Source organism: Equus quagga, chromosome 2 (assembly GCF_021613505.1).
Source record: "Equus quagga isolate Etosha38 chromosome 2, UCLA_HA_Equagga_1.0, whole genome shotgun sequence".
Taxonomy (NCBI): domain Eukaryota; kingdom Metazoa; phylum Chordata; class Mammalia; order Perissodactyla; family Equidae; genus Equus; species Equus quagga.
In genome coordinates this window covers 102,261,619-102,275,296 of record NC_060268.1, presented here as the reverse complement: position 1 = coordinate 102,275,296, position 13,678 = coordinate 102,261,619, and the positions used below count along the sequence as shown (strand labels likewise).

Below are 13,678 nucleotides of genomic sequence, written 5' to 3'. Positions count from 1 at the left end.
GTCTGGAGTTGCCAAAAGCAGGGCCGTTTCCTCCATGTTAAAAGGCAGTGGTAGGGGGCTGCTGGGGACAGTGGGGGCGTCCCTGAAGGCAGAGTCTGCTCTGAGCAGGTTCTAGAAACACCCAGGGTGTCCCTGGAGGGTACGTGGCCTGGCCCTGCTTCCCTGACCCCTCCACAGGCTGGCCCAGCTCCTGTTTCTGGGGGGGCCCAGGGGGCTTCATGAAGGAGGCCCATGGAGGAAGGAGGGGCTGGTAGGGCTGGGGCGGGGGCTTGAGTTTTATTTGGAATCATTAAAAAAAAAATTCACAGCAGCATCTGTGGGTCAGAAGGAGTGGAGGGCAGGAGGGGAGGGAGGTGAAGATGGTGGCAGCAGCACAGGAGGACAGGCCTGTGGGCAGCCGGTTGTGGGCGTGGGGACCAGGGGCAGCCCGCCGGTCACACTCCAGGGCCGGGCACTCCTCGTGCGGGAGGGGATGCGTCCAAGGCAGGGGTGTTTCTCTGGCTCCACCGCTGATGACAGCCATCTAGTCTCCCCCACTCTTGGCCTGGGAGAGAGAGTGACCTTCACACGCAGCTCTGGGCTCCCACCCCTCAGTGACCACCCTGTGTCGGGTGGGGACAGTAGTCATCCGTGCCCTCTGCCCTGAGGGGTCATTCGTGAGGGAGGCTCACACTCAGGCTCAGGGGGCTGCAGAGGGTCAAGGGGCTCCTGGGGGCTCTGGGAGTCCAGGAGGAAAGGAGGCTTGCCTGCGGACCCCCGGTGTTCCCCAGGAGCCCAGCTCCTACCTCCTCAGCCACCTCCTCTTCCGCTTTGGCTGCCTTGTCCTCCTGTGGGGGGGCAGGTTGCTCCAGGTCCTCCTGTTGGGGAGCAAAGGTGATGGGGGACCGTGCGGAGGGGGCAGGGCCCCCAGCTGCCCTGCACCCGGGGCCTCATCCACCCTGGCCTCAAAGATGAGCAGAGGCCCTCATCACCGTGCTGTGCGTGGAGGGCCAGGGGAGGGAGACGTGAGAGGGGTGACGGGGGGGTGACAGAGCCACATGTAAGGACCCACGGCAGGGGCTCCGTCTGATGATGCCAAGTCCTTCTGGGGGTATGAAGTACCCCGGAGCCCAGCTTCACCTCCCCCCAGGCTGATGCCAAGTCTCTGGGCAGGCGTTGGTTGGGCCTCCTCGATGAGGAAGCCTGGTGGGGTGGGTGGGGTGGGTGGGGGTGGGCAGTGGCCTCTGAAGCCCTAGGCCTGACCCCACCTTCAGTGTTACTTAATCACATCACACACCCTTGTCCTGGGAGCCCCTAAACAGCCCTAGGAGGAGAGGCGTGTCATCGCTGTTCATGTGAGAACCCTGAGGCCAGTGATCCAGCTCGAAGCAGTGGGGTTTTGAGAGATCAGCTCCGGCTTGCTCCAGGCTCATCCCTCTCCCCAGTAGCAGGTGTGCTTCCTTCTTCCCTTCTCCCTGCCTCGTGGATGGGCTCTGGGCTCCAGCTGGTCTGGCCAGGGCCAGCAGGGGTTATACAATCCTGTCCCACTTTCTGTCTCCTCCTACCCCCCTGCATCCAGCTAGACACTTGTCTGAGGTGGGGGCCTGCTGCGGGGTGGTCATGAACAGGGGCCAGACTGGGCGATCAGCTTGGACCCTGGTCTCACTGTCTACCTCTGGAGGGCCCTGCCACCAACATGCTACCACAGGGCCATCCTGCCCCTTGGTGGACTGCCCTGTGGGGCATAAAAGGGGACCGAACTGTGTCAGCAGAGTTGGGGCGGGCTCTCCAGGCGAAGGGCAGGTGGCCTCCTGCCTGGCCCTGCTGCCCAGCGCAGAGGCGGGAGGCATGAGGCCAGTGGTGTGAGCGCTTGGACAGGCGGGTGGGGCTGCATTCTTCCACAGTTCAGGGAAGGGCGGCTGGGGCTGGTTTTTGGGTGTCACCAGGAAATGTTCCCCTGGGGTGGCTCTGGGCACTCCCCAGCCCTCCTAAAGGTCAGAGAGGAGTGCCGGGGCTCCCTCTCAGAGACCCAGGGCCAGCCTGGCCCTATCCCAGGGCCTCTTGTGCTGGGCGGTGGGGAAGGGAGGAAGGCATCTGCTGGGGGTCCTGCCTAGGAGCACTGATGATTGTGATGATGATGACGATGATAGTCACCTCCCTTTGTTGGGTGCTCACCATGAGCTGGTGTAACTGCTTCATGAGGGCCCTTTGCCTGCATCATCGCACAGCCCAGGGAGAGGGATCCCCCACCCCACCCTTTACAGATGAAGAAATGGAGGCCCAGAGAGGTTGAGTAGCTTTCTAAGGTCACACAGCTCGGAAGAGGCAGGGGTGGGAACTGGGAGAGGGAGCAGCTGCCTGCTCCAAGGACATGGAGACACTGTACCAGCCCTGGAAGCAGACGCCTAATACTGCCCCAGAAGCAGGGGCAGGGAGGCCCCTACCCTTCCACCCACCCACTCCCCGGAGCAGGGATTCTCAGTGCTGGCTGCCTCAGATGCCGCCCCGAGTGGGCTGTACCTTCCCTCCAGCCCCATATGAATCCCACTCTTTAGGAGCAGGTGCTCGCGCGCCGGGCCGCCCTGGGAACTGCAGAGCAGCAGTGGGACCTCGGGCACATTACTTAATCTCTCGGGGCCTTGTTTCCACACCCTATCTCATGAGACTTCGTGCCGATGAGCTGATTAAATGAGTTAAGAAGTGTAAACGGCTTCAGGCCGAGCCTGCTCCGTCGTGGGGGCTGGGGAGGCTCACCCGGCCGGCCTCCCCCCACCGCTGCTGGGCTCTGCCTCCGGAACGCGCACAGGCACGCCCACGTGCACACTCAGCGCACACGCACACGCTCACAAAGGCGGAGGTGGAGGGTGGGGTCGGAACCCTTCCTGCTGTTCTCTCACCAGGGGGCGCTGCTTCCCTGCTCCTCCGGGGAGGAGGCGCCAGCCCACTGGGCCGGGGAGGGAGGCTGGGCCCCGGGAGGGCGGTGACGGGGCAGCTCTGGCCTGGTGTCTACTGCCTTGGGAGGCTGCCTGTCACCACGTGGGGCCCTGCCTTCACTAGCAAAGTGCGGTATCTCCTAAATGCTGAGCACCATCGAGAGGGCGTGGTCAGCAGCCCCCCTCCCCCCCACCCCACCCCTCCGCGGCCCGCCTTCCAGGGATGGGTGTGAGCATTCCAGGCGTTAATGGGTGTGCGAACACCCAGCACAGACCACGGCCCCTGAGTCTCCTCTTCCTTATGGTCAGCGGGGTGACGATGCCTCCTCCTCTCTCTGGGGCCCAGGGGCAAGGATGGAGCCGGGGCGGGGCCGGGTCTCACCTTGCGCACCACTCCAGCGGTGAGCGCCACGTTCTCCACCTCCTCCACGGCCTTGGTGGCCACGGTGTTGACGCTGGCGACCACGGCCCCGCTCACGGCGTTGGCCTGCTCCTTGGTCTTCTCAGCCACTGCGGGAGGACTCTGGCTGGCCTGGGTCCTAACCCTCCCCACCGGGGCAGAGCAGCCCCCTCCCAGGGCGCTGGAAATTCTGGCTCTGCGGAGAGCCTGGGCTGCACCCTTTCCCACTCCAGGGGAGCTCTGGCGATGATGGGGGTGGCCGGCCCTGGGTCTAGCCTCAGGTTGTGGAGGGCCGTCCATGGACACCTTGGGACCCCAGTTAGGGTGCAGAAGTCCCTGGAGGTCCCAGCCCCCTGGTCCCCTGGTCCTGGGGCTCCTCACCTGAAGTCACGCTCTGCACAACACCCTCCTTGGTCTTGGTTCCTGGGGAGGAAGCGGAGGCGTCAGCCGGGGCGCTCCTCCCGGTGTTGGGAGGGGAGTGGTCAGGGGGCAGACATGCCACAGAACAGCTGGACCAGCTGTGGGGCGGGGAGTGGGTGAGGATGGTATCCGGGGGTCCCCGGCCCTTCAAAGGCCACTTCCTGCTGTGTCTGGAGGAAGTGGATGGATCGGAAGTGGACAGGACAGGATGGAGGATGAGAGGGGCCGGGCCTGAGGAAGGGTCTGGACCCCACGGGGTGTGGCCTGGACCTTGGAAGCAGCCGCAGGACAGGGCTCACGAGAGCTGAGTCATCCCCTCAGACTCCTCTGCGGAGCGAGCTGCGGGGCATGGGGCTGACAGGACGCTGAGTCTGGGTCTCTTCCCCCAGCCCCACCCCTTCCCTGAGTCAGGTGGGGACCTGTGGCCTGGCTGCCGAGCACCTGCCTGCTCAGCCCACAGCGGGTCCAGGCTCAGTGTGGCTTCTTCTCCGAGTCGAGGGGCCTGTGGGTGATGCCAGGGCAGGGGGACGCCGGGGTGCATTTGTGGGTGCACAGACAGGTGTGTCTGAGAGCTGAGTACCCCTTGCTGCCCTGCTCCAGAGTCCCCTGGGCCCTGAGGGGGACCCAAACAGATTCATGTGTGTGCAGGAGGCTACGTGTGTGTGTGCATCACCACGGGGTGCTCCAGGACCCGGAGACCCTTACTCAGCAGCCAGGTCCTCGACTCCTCCTAAAACCCCTCCCTGGGGCTGGGGGACGAGGTCAGACCCAAGGTAACCAGGTCCCCTGGGCTCCAGGCACCAAGCCGCACCGCCCCGCCGCGCCCAAACTCACCCACATACATGACACCCTCCTTGGTCTTCTCTGCCGCTTCCGTCACCCCCTGCTTGGTCTTCTCCACAGCGCCCACCACGCCCTCCTTGGCGATGGAGAAGCCCTTCTTGAAGACGTCCATAGTGGTGGCGGGCAGGGACAGGAGGCTGGCTCTCCAGGCGTGCAGTGGCTGGAGCTGGCGTGAGTGCTGCTGCAGCCGCTATCCTTGCTGGTGCCTCTTATTGACGCCGATGAAATATTGATGATGCAGCGGCCGGCCTGCGGGAGCCCTGCCAGCCTGGAGGGGGGATGGTGGGGAGGGAGGGAGGGACAAGGCTGGCCCTCACCTTCCCCCAGGGTGGGGCAGTGGGGTCCAGGTCCCCTGGGCTCCTACTGGCTCAACCCTCCCCTCTTGCCCCCGCCCTCCCAGGAGGGGCACATCCTCATCCATCACTGCCTCTTTCACTCCCTGTCCTGCCCACCCACAGGGGTGGCCCCTGCTGGTGCTCTGGGGCCTGAGGCTGTTGTGTCTGTGTGCATCTGGGGCAGAGATGGGGCAGAGAGGGGAGTCGCCTTTGCTACCAGTGTCTGTGGTAGGGCAGGGGTCAGAGCCACGCGGGCCTGTCAGGCAATAGCGGCCAATCTCTCAGACTGGCCTGGGTGGCCAGCACCATGGATGCCCCCGTCGAGGGCTCCCCCAAGGCCAGGGGGAGGAGCTGGGACAGAGGCGCACTGAGGGGTTCCCCATGCCCTGGCCTCTGGCGACACACCAGGTGGCCCCAGGACAGCTCCTTTCCCCTCTGAGCCTCCACCCCTTGCTGTCCCCACAGCCCAGTTGGGGGAGTGCTGAGCAGGCATGCAGTGGCCCGCTTCCTGACCACCAGCGTGGAGGGGCAGCAGGTTCCCTGAGGCCGCCCTGACCGCTTCCTGCAGCCCCACCTCAGCACTCCTGCTTAGTCCCATGGGGACGGGTTTGGTAGGGCCACCTCCCTGTGTCTCCCACACCCTCAGTGTCCCTGACCCTAGTCCTCTCAGGGCACAGGAACCGGGCTGTGTTGCTGGCTGCCTCTGTGGGGGCCGGACAGGGGGTGAGGGGGCCGGACGGGGCTCACCGGGTGGGCCGGCCCAGGCCACTTCCTCTCTTTGTTGTCCCCGTGCTTTCTTTTCCTTCTGAGACTTAACTTGAAGACAGCGTCACCGGCACTGGCAGTTTCTGGAGTCACTCAAAGAGGCGAGTCTGCTCCACCGCCAGCATGATCCTGATGCTGCTGCTGTGCCTGGGCGGGCCCCTCGGCTGGGGGCTGCTGGGGGCCTGTGCCCAGGCCCTCAGTAGCAGGTCCTCTGATTCACGCAGCCCCAGGCCACCTGGGGTCTGGAGGGCAGAGGCTGAGGACACCGGCAGGGACCCCACCGGACGGTAAGGAGGGCCTGGACCTTGGGGTAGGTCATGGTGCAGGACCTGACTCCTAGCTCAGGCTGAGCAGGGGTTCTCTGGGCCTCAGGTACCATCTGTGAAATGGGCTAATGTTATCGACCTGCTGGGCCAGCTATGAGGCTGCATCAAGTGCCAGGCCCCAGGCTCCTGGTCAAGGGGCCAGCCCCAGCCAGCCTAGCCTGGGCACCCCAGGGCCAAGCCTTAGGACCACAGGAAGTCCCTGCCTGACCTGTGGCAGGAAATGGACCTCCGGGTTGTACAGGGCGGGAGCACTTCTTGCCATCAACCACCTAGCATGGAGCGCTGAGGGGCTGTGGTTCTGGAAGTTTCCAGCTGGCCTGGCAGTGGCTCCTGTTTTTCGAAGTGAGTCGGTTTTGTTGGCTGAGCCCTGGTGAGGCTGGTGCAGCCTAAGCCATTGAGGACATCTGTCCCCCAGCTCCTGGGGACTGGGTTTTGATCTGAGTGCCGGGGGACTGGGGCGGGGTCCTCAGCCTGGCCGTGAGAGCCGAGCAATGAGCAGGGACGGTGCCTTGCTCTGTCTCCAGAACAAAAAGGAGGCCGCGGCCTGAGCAAGCTCTGCCTCAGTGCCCCTCTGGAAATGGGCAGGATTGTCTCACGACTGGACCACGGTCTATTTTCCAGTGTTCCGTTTGTCCAGGGCCAGGAATCCTCCTGACGATGAAGTGCTGGGCCTGCGGGTGCCTCCGCAGGGTACCCCACAGTTAGAGCACCAGGTGCCGGGTACTGGACCTGGCATCTTGCCAAATGTGACCTCGGTTCATCCTCCCAACAGCTCTGGTTACAGAGGAGGAGCCTGAGGCTCAGAGAGGCTGAGCAACTGGTCCAAGGTCACACAGCTGAGGAGAGCTGGAACCAGGATCTGAGTCTGACTCCAGAGCTCATGACCTGGTCCCTGGGCACTCAGAGGCAGCCCCAGCCCCTCCCCACTGCCCCACAGACTTGGTTGGGGGCATCTATGTGGATTTGGAGGGTAAGGGCGCCACCCTACACCCCCAGGCCCCCAGACTCTCCGATCTGTCTGAGACTCAGCATCTCACTGGCTTTCAGAGCCCCCTGCCTGGGATGGTTCTTCTGTAAGCTCTGACACTTCAAGGTGAATGCATTTGTTGGACACTTTCCCGAAAGTGGATTTGACCAGAGAGAGAGCGGAGGGCAAGAGCAAGACAGGCTCAGCAGCCACCGTCCTCCCTACCCACACTCCTCCTCCCATGGCAGCCCCCCCACCTGACACAGTACCGCCTGCTGGCCCAGAAGCCCTGGGAGCTCGGGGAGGGGGGCTGGCCAAGGTGGGGGGGTGTGTGGGCCGAGAAGATGCACCCCGGAGAGACCCCACTCCTGCCCCACCCCCATTCTGCTCTGAGCTGGGAGATGTGGGTGACTCTTGGTGGGGTAGCTGGTCACCAAGCTCTGATTTCAGGACCGAGGACCAAGCCTTCTCTCTGCAAAGCCATTAGCTCCATGCCCCCATCTCTGGGCTGCCTGGCTTTCTTCCATGAAAGGGAGGATGAGGGCCCAGGTGGATGGGAAAGAGGGAGGGAGGATGGGAACGATGGGAGCAGACCCTCTTGGCTGTGGGAGGGACGGCCTTCCCTACCCCAGAGACGGTGGGCCTGTGGACTCCTCAGGGGCTGCCCCTCGGGGGCAGCCCAGCTATTCTCCGGTGGTCCCAGTGTGTGCAGAGTGTGAGCAGGTGTGCGCACAAGGGCCCTGGCCCAGGAGTGCCCCGGCAGGTGTCCCAAGCCCTGGCCCCAGGGGCTCCAGGGGGTCCCTGCCACCTGCTGGGTCTCCTTCCCACAACCCAGAAGCTGTGGTCCCCAGTGGCCAGTTGTCAACGCCTCCGGAGGGGCCGGTGAGAAAGGGAGGAAGCGCTGCGTGGCTTCCTGGGCTGATTGCTTCCGGAGCTCCTGGGAAAAGCGAGGCGGAAATGCTGCCGGCCTCCCCTGCAACGGGGGAGGGAGAGGGGGACAGGCGCTCGGCGCTCAGGCAGGGCGACACCATCAGTGACAGGCCCAGCAGACTCTGCGTGCGGCCAGGCCTCCTGCCCTGCATTTGCCCCTCGCCCCCGCTCCCAGGGCCACAGGGCCACGCAGGCCCAGATGAGGCCCTTTGCAAGGAGAAGAGGGAACAGAACAACTTGGTGCCCGATGTCAGGTCCTGGCGTGGGGGAGGGGCATGGTTGAGTGCTTCCCAGGTCCCCTGGGACCTGGTGGGGGCAGGGCCCCATGGGCCAGCAGTGTGTGTGTGTGGGGGGGGGTCTTCCTTGCTCCCTGGCTTCAGTGGGGGGGGGGGGGGGGGGATGTGGCCTCCTCAAACCCAAGACCTGCTTCCCGGGCAGGACTGAGCCCCAGGCAAGGTGCCCCATCTCCACATTGTTGCGACAGCAACACTGTTCTCTCCACTTTACATGCTGTGAGACTCAGAGGGGTGGGAACGCCACCCAGGGCCACACAGCTCCTAAGTGACGGATCAGAGGCCGGGCCCACATCTGCAGGGCTGCGGATCCCAGACGTCCTCTGTCCTGTCTCCCCCAAGAGGGCAGGCGTGTAGGCGATGCTCTTCCAGACACCCAGCTGGCCCCGGCCACCAGCATCAGCTTCTCCTGACCCACCCACAAGGAGCAGTTTGTGGTTTTTGCAGCTGGGAGCTCAAGGCCCAGAGGAGTCATGCATATCGCTGAAGGTCACACAGGAGCAGGGCAGAGCCCAGGCCACCGGTCTCTGGGCCATGCCTGCATCTCCTGCACCTGTTCCTGCTCTCTGAGGCACAGGTCCTGGGCATGAATAGGGAGGAGCCCCACTGGTTGTAGTCACGCTCAGGGAACCCGGGCTCTGGGCTGGACACCGAGTGGACCTCCGGCTCCTCTGCCAAGGCTGCTTCTGGCTCAGAGACAAAGCTTTGCAAGATTCTCCCCTTGAGTGCTCACACTGAGGGCTGCATTCAGGGCCTAGAAAGCACGGATGCCGGGACCACGCCCTTCTCCCCTAGGAAGACGTAAGGGGCTGTCCGAGGGGGGTTTTCCTGGCTGGTTAAGAGGCACTTAGGAGTCCCAAGGGTGGCGGTAACTCAGGATGCTCGGCTAACAGCCCTTCCCCTCCCTCTGCCCCGGGGAGGGGCCCAGAGCGGGAATCTTCTCCACATTTCCAGGAGTGGGGGAAGGGCCTTGTTCAAGGTCACCCTGAGCCCAGGGAGCAGGAGGGGAGAGGAGAGCCCGGCTGTCCAGCTTCCACCTAGAAGCTCCAAGGGGTGGGCCGATTCCTTCCTGCCTGGGGTGGGACATCAGGTCTGGGCCATGTCAGAGGCCCAGGGCTGGCCCAAACCAGGCTGGAGGACCCCCGCACTCATTTCTAGGCCGGCAACTGCCCCTCTGCGGACCACTGGAAGATGAGGGCACCCAGCACCGCTTCCCAAGTGAGGGCGCAGAGAGGGAGGAGGCCTGAGACCAGGAGGCAGGCAGAACAATGGGGCGCTTGAGTGAGCTGGGCTGGGGGCGCCGAGGGCCAGCAAGAAGCTGCCAAGAGCTGGAGGAAACCAAAGCAAAGGTCAGGAATGTTCCCAGGGCTTCTGGGCCAGCAGCCTGTACTGTGCCAAGGGGACGGGGCTGCCAAGGGAAGGGGAGCGTGGGCAGGGAGAATAGTGGCTGCCGGAGCCAGGAGTTCGGTTGGGCAGGTCAGGAGAGAAAGTTCCTGGGTAGGAAGGGTGGGCAGCACCGCTTCCGGCTCCAGGAGCTCGAGATGGAAAGTCCTGGTCACTCCCTGGCAGGCTGGACCAGACCCGGTGCGCAGGCCGGCTGGGCCCTCCACAGCGGATCAGAGGCTGTGCGAGGAGTGGAGCTTTGTCTGGAGCCCGTGTTTCTCAACCTCGGCACGACTGGCTGATTCTTCAGGGGGAGGGGGCTGTCCCGGGCTTTGTAGGGTGTTGGCAGCACGGCCTCCACCCACTAGATGCCAGGAGCACCCCCACACTCCGAGTCTCCAGGGCACATCCCCTCTCCCCTACTGAGAACCACTGGTTTCGAGAAATACTTTTCCCTAGAATTGAGCCCGTGTTCCAGGAATTTCCAGGGGGCCCAGGGCCGGGGCGGGGTGGGGCACATTTTCCAGTCCTTGGAACAGTCTGTGCAGGCCGCCGTCTCCCCCAGGGCGCCTGAGCTGTGGGCCCAGCACATTTCACAGACCACCATGAACATTCTTTGCTTCTGTCCCGATTTTGGTGTGCCTCCTTTTTGCCATTTACTAGTCCTTCGGGACTCCTGGGTCCCTTGCTGGGCTCTGCCCCACGCTGGCTGGTTTCTCAGATCCTGAGCCAGTACCCTACTGTTTTCATTACTTGGCTTTAGAGTCGGTCTTGAGAGCTGGATGAGAAACTCCTTCCTCGGTGTTCCAAATGTGTTCCAAAATGTTTTTACCTGTTCACCTGCATTTTCTCTTCCAGGTGGAAATTATTTTATTTTGAAGTTTCATTTTTATTCGTTACACAGTCCCATAGGCAGAGCTCAGAAGACTGTGGTCGGTGGGCCAAATGTGGCCCCTGACCTGTTTTTGTAAATAAAGTTTTATTGGAACACGGTCTGGCTCATTTATTTACATATCGTCAGGGACCGCTTTCCTGCTACAACGGCAGAGTCGAGTAAATGCCACAGAGTCCATATGTCCTGGAAAACCTAAAATCAGGGCCAGCTTCATGGGCATGTGACCTGAGTGGTGTCACAGGGCCCGGCACTCAGAAGGGCCCTGCACTTGGCTTAATCTCCACTCTTGCCCTATATTTTCATTTGCACTGAGCCCCACAAATTATGTAGTTGGTCTTGTATAAAGTATTTTCTATGTGTCTGTCCCTTTACAGAAAAACTTTGCTAACCCCTGGGTTAGAGTGGACCAGTTCTGTAAGGTTTGTTGAGACAATCAGAAGCCCCAGCCCCCTCTGGTCCCCAAAGGCAATGACTTTCAACTCTCGGTGATGCTTTGGGCATTTACCTCTGTATCTCTGGATAACATGCTTCTATTGCTACTTCTTGGGAAGCAGCTTTGTCTATGACTCAGCTGTCATTCCAACACGCACGCACACACATGCCCTTCCCATCCATCATTCTCCCACATTGTCATTTTGAGTACATTCATCCGACTATGCTTGCTACTTAGAGTTGAGACTTGAAAAAAACTATAAATCCTTTTCTTCCCCCTGTGCACTTTTGGTTTTCCCCGGAGTAAACAATTATCTTCATCTTTGTTTCCTTTTTCTTAGTTTTCTGTCTTTGTCACCACTCAATTCCGGACTCTCGGCCCATGGTCCACATCTGCTCTCAACTCTCATTTGCCTCAGGTGTTTGACCACCTGTGTCTTCTTGGAGACGCCTCTCTGAGCTTCCAGCTGTCCCGCGGTCTGGACTGTGGCCCCTCACCCACTGCCCATCGTTGTCCTGGGGTCTCTCTTCACCATCCTCCTGGGGCCTCCCTTCACCTCCCCTCCCAGCTGGAACTCCCATTTCCTGACGCCGCACTGTCCTCTTTCTTGGTGTCCTCTCTTGTGCTGGGGAGCACTGCTGGCCCAGTGGTACTCAGCCCTGGGCTGTGCCTTAGAATGACTCACAGAGCCTTAAGTGCTGATGCCCAGGCCCCACCCCAGAAGCTCTCCTTTAACTGGCCTGGGGTGGAGCCCAGAGGCTCCTATTTTTAAAGTGCCGTGGGATGGTTTTGATGTGAAGATTTGAGGGCAAGATTGCCAAGTCTGCTCCAGCAGCTCCCTGCCGAGGGGTTCTGGGCAGGGAAAGGTTTTGAAATCTGGCTTGTTGAAAATGTCTTTATTCTGCTCTCCCTACATGGGCTGGTAGTTAGGCTGGGTGTCAGATTCTCAATTGGAAATAATTTTCCTTCAGTATCTTGAAGGCACTTCTCCACTGTGTTATAGTTTCTAGTATCGCTATCGAGAGTGGTGTGTGGCTTGATTTTTCTCTCTGGAAAGTGTAAGGTCATCTTCATTCCTGGAGTTCTAAAATTTCATGACAATGCGCTTTAAGCTGAGTTTATTTTCTTCATCTTGTGGATAATTGGTGGGCCCTTTGAATTTGAAAATTCAAGTCCACTTCTGGAATATTGGTTTGATTTTCTCTATCAATGACTTCCTCCCTCTGTTCTCTTCTGGAACTCCTATTGTTTGGATGTTGAATTTCCAACACTGGTCCTCTATTTTTCTCAGCTTTTCTCTCCTATTTTCCATCTCTCTCTTTGCTCTTTTTTTTTGAGAAGATTAGCCCTGAGCTAACTACTGCCAATCCTCCTCTTTTTGCTGGGGAAGACTGGCCCAGGGCTAACATCCGTGCCCATCTTCCTCTACTTGATATGTGGGACGCCTACCACAGCATGGCTTGCCAAGCAGTGCCATGTCCGGACCCGGGATCCGAACTGCTAAACCCCGGGCCACTGAGAAGCAGAACGTGAGAACTTAACCGCTGCGCCACCAGGCTGGCCCCTCTCTTTGCTCTTCTTAAGAGAGGAGTTTCTTTAACTTTACCCTCTAACATTTCTCTTAAATTTCTTTTGCATTTCTACCATTATATTTTTAATTTCCAAGGTGTTTTTGTTGTCATTCTCTGAATGTCCTTCTCCCATTTTTTTAAAATAGTTTCCTGTTCTTTGTTTCTTGGATGCAGTAACTTCTCTTATCAATCTGGGGCTATTGATGCAAATTTGGGAGACGTTCTCTTCTCCCTGCACAATCTTGGTTTTCTCCAAGTTGACTTTCTTCCATCCACATCTTGACCTCCCTCTTTTGTAATAAAGATTCTCCTCAGGGTGCATCCTTGGATGTCTCCCACTCAAGGCTGGAGACTGAGAAGCTGTCTGGAAGCCGGTGTCTGGATGGGGCTTTCTGACCTGTTTGTCATAGGCGGCTCCCTGGGCTGTTTCACTGGGGGAAGCCCTGCTGACTGTGTCTTCAGGTTGTTGCTCCTGAGTGGGGTCATTGTCCTGATAAGCTTTTTCAGTCTGCTGTTGTGAGGGTAAAGCCTGGCTGCCAGGCTTCCGGGGGCCAAGTGGGAAAGCAGACTCGGGGGCTGAGCCCTCAAAACAGATATGGTCACTCCATCCCCCTCAGTGCTTGCCTCTGTCCTCCCCAGCAGTATCCCTGTGTGATGGGGTCTGATGGCCCCCAGGATAGAGATCCGCTCCAGAGAATAAAATCCCAGCCCCGAGAGCCACTCCATCTCCAAGACCCCCGAGACTGCCTCCTGATATATACTCGCGCATGCGGCCATCTCTCTCCATCTCCACCGTCCTCATCCAGGACAAGCTGCCAGCATCTCCCACCCAGACCCCTGCCACCTAGCTCTTGCCCCTCCTGTCCCATCTGCCCCCAGGAACCAGGGTGGCTCTTTCCTGTCACTTCCCTGCTTAACCGCCCCCCACCATGATTTCCCATGCCTCCAGGTCACAGTCCAGCTCCTCAGCTGGCACTCGAGGCTTCTCTTTACCTCTGCAGCCCCTTTCCCACCCCCACCCTCTGCACCTCAGTGGGGCCACACACCTTGGTCACAGCTCCTGGTGCCAAGTTGTCACCTCCTCCTGCAGGTCTCCCGGGGCCTAAGCTGCCACACCAGCCCAGATCGCCTGCTCTCCCAGGGTCCCTGAAGGGCAGGTTGGTCCCTCCGTGTCTGACTGAGTGCTGCTGGCCTTGGGCGCAGCG

The 13,678-nt window shown here is 60.5% G+C and overlaps 2 protein-coding genes across 3 annotated transcripts in view; one reads left to right on the top strand and one right to left on the bottom strand.

Annotated features, from left to right (window-relative positions):
• Window positions 1-279: 279 nt before the first annotated feature.
• Window positions 280-5,564, bottom strand: SNCG (synuclein gamma). Its single transcript, XM_046653859.1, has 6 exons — window positions 5,128-5,564; window positions 4,567-4,843; window positions 3,694-3,735; window positions 3,295-3,422; window positions 786-857; window positions 280-544 (listed from the first exon to the last, which is right to left on the bottom strand). Exons 2-6 carry the CDS (start codon window positions 4,685-4,687, stop codon window positions 524-526), a joined length of 384 nt encoding a protein of 127 aa, XP_046509815.1. The 5' UTR covers window positions 4,688-4,843; window positions 5,128-5,564; the 3' UTR covers window positions 280-523.
• Window positions 5,565-5,682: 118 nt separating this feature from the next.
• The window catches only part of MMRN2 (multimerin 2), a 16,463-nt gene continuing 8,467 nt past the window's right edge, over window positions 5,683-13,678 (top strand). The window contains exon 1 of one of the 2 annotated variants that reach the window (XM_046653857.1): window positions 5,683-5,962. In XM_046653857.1, coding sequence (XP_046509813.1) covers window positions 5,799-5,962 — 164 coding nt within the window. In that variant the 5' untranslated portion in view covers window positions 5,683-5,798. The remainder of the gene's footprint in view (window positions 5,963-13,678) is intronic. The other variant, XM_046653856.1, reaches the window with a different exon arrangement.

Coding starts and splice junctions, on each gene's coding strand:
- SNCG (XM_046653859.1), bottom strand. CDS start 4,687: ATGGACGTCTTCAAGAAGGGCTTCTCCATCGCCAAGGAGGGCGTGGTG. Junction 3,736..4,566: donor GGAGGGTGTCATGTATGTGG/GTGAGTTTGGGC, acceptor CTTCCTCCCCAG/GAACCAAGACCAAGGAGGGT. Junction 858..3,294: donor CCGCTGGAGTGGTGCGCAAG/GTGAGACCCGGC, acceptor GCTCCCCAACAG/GAGGACCTGGAGCAACCTGC.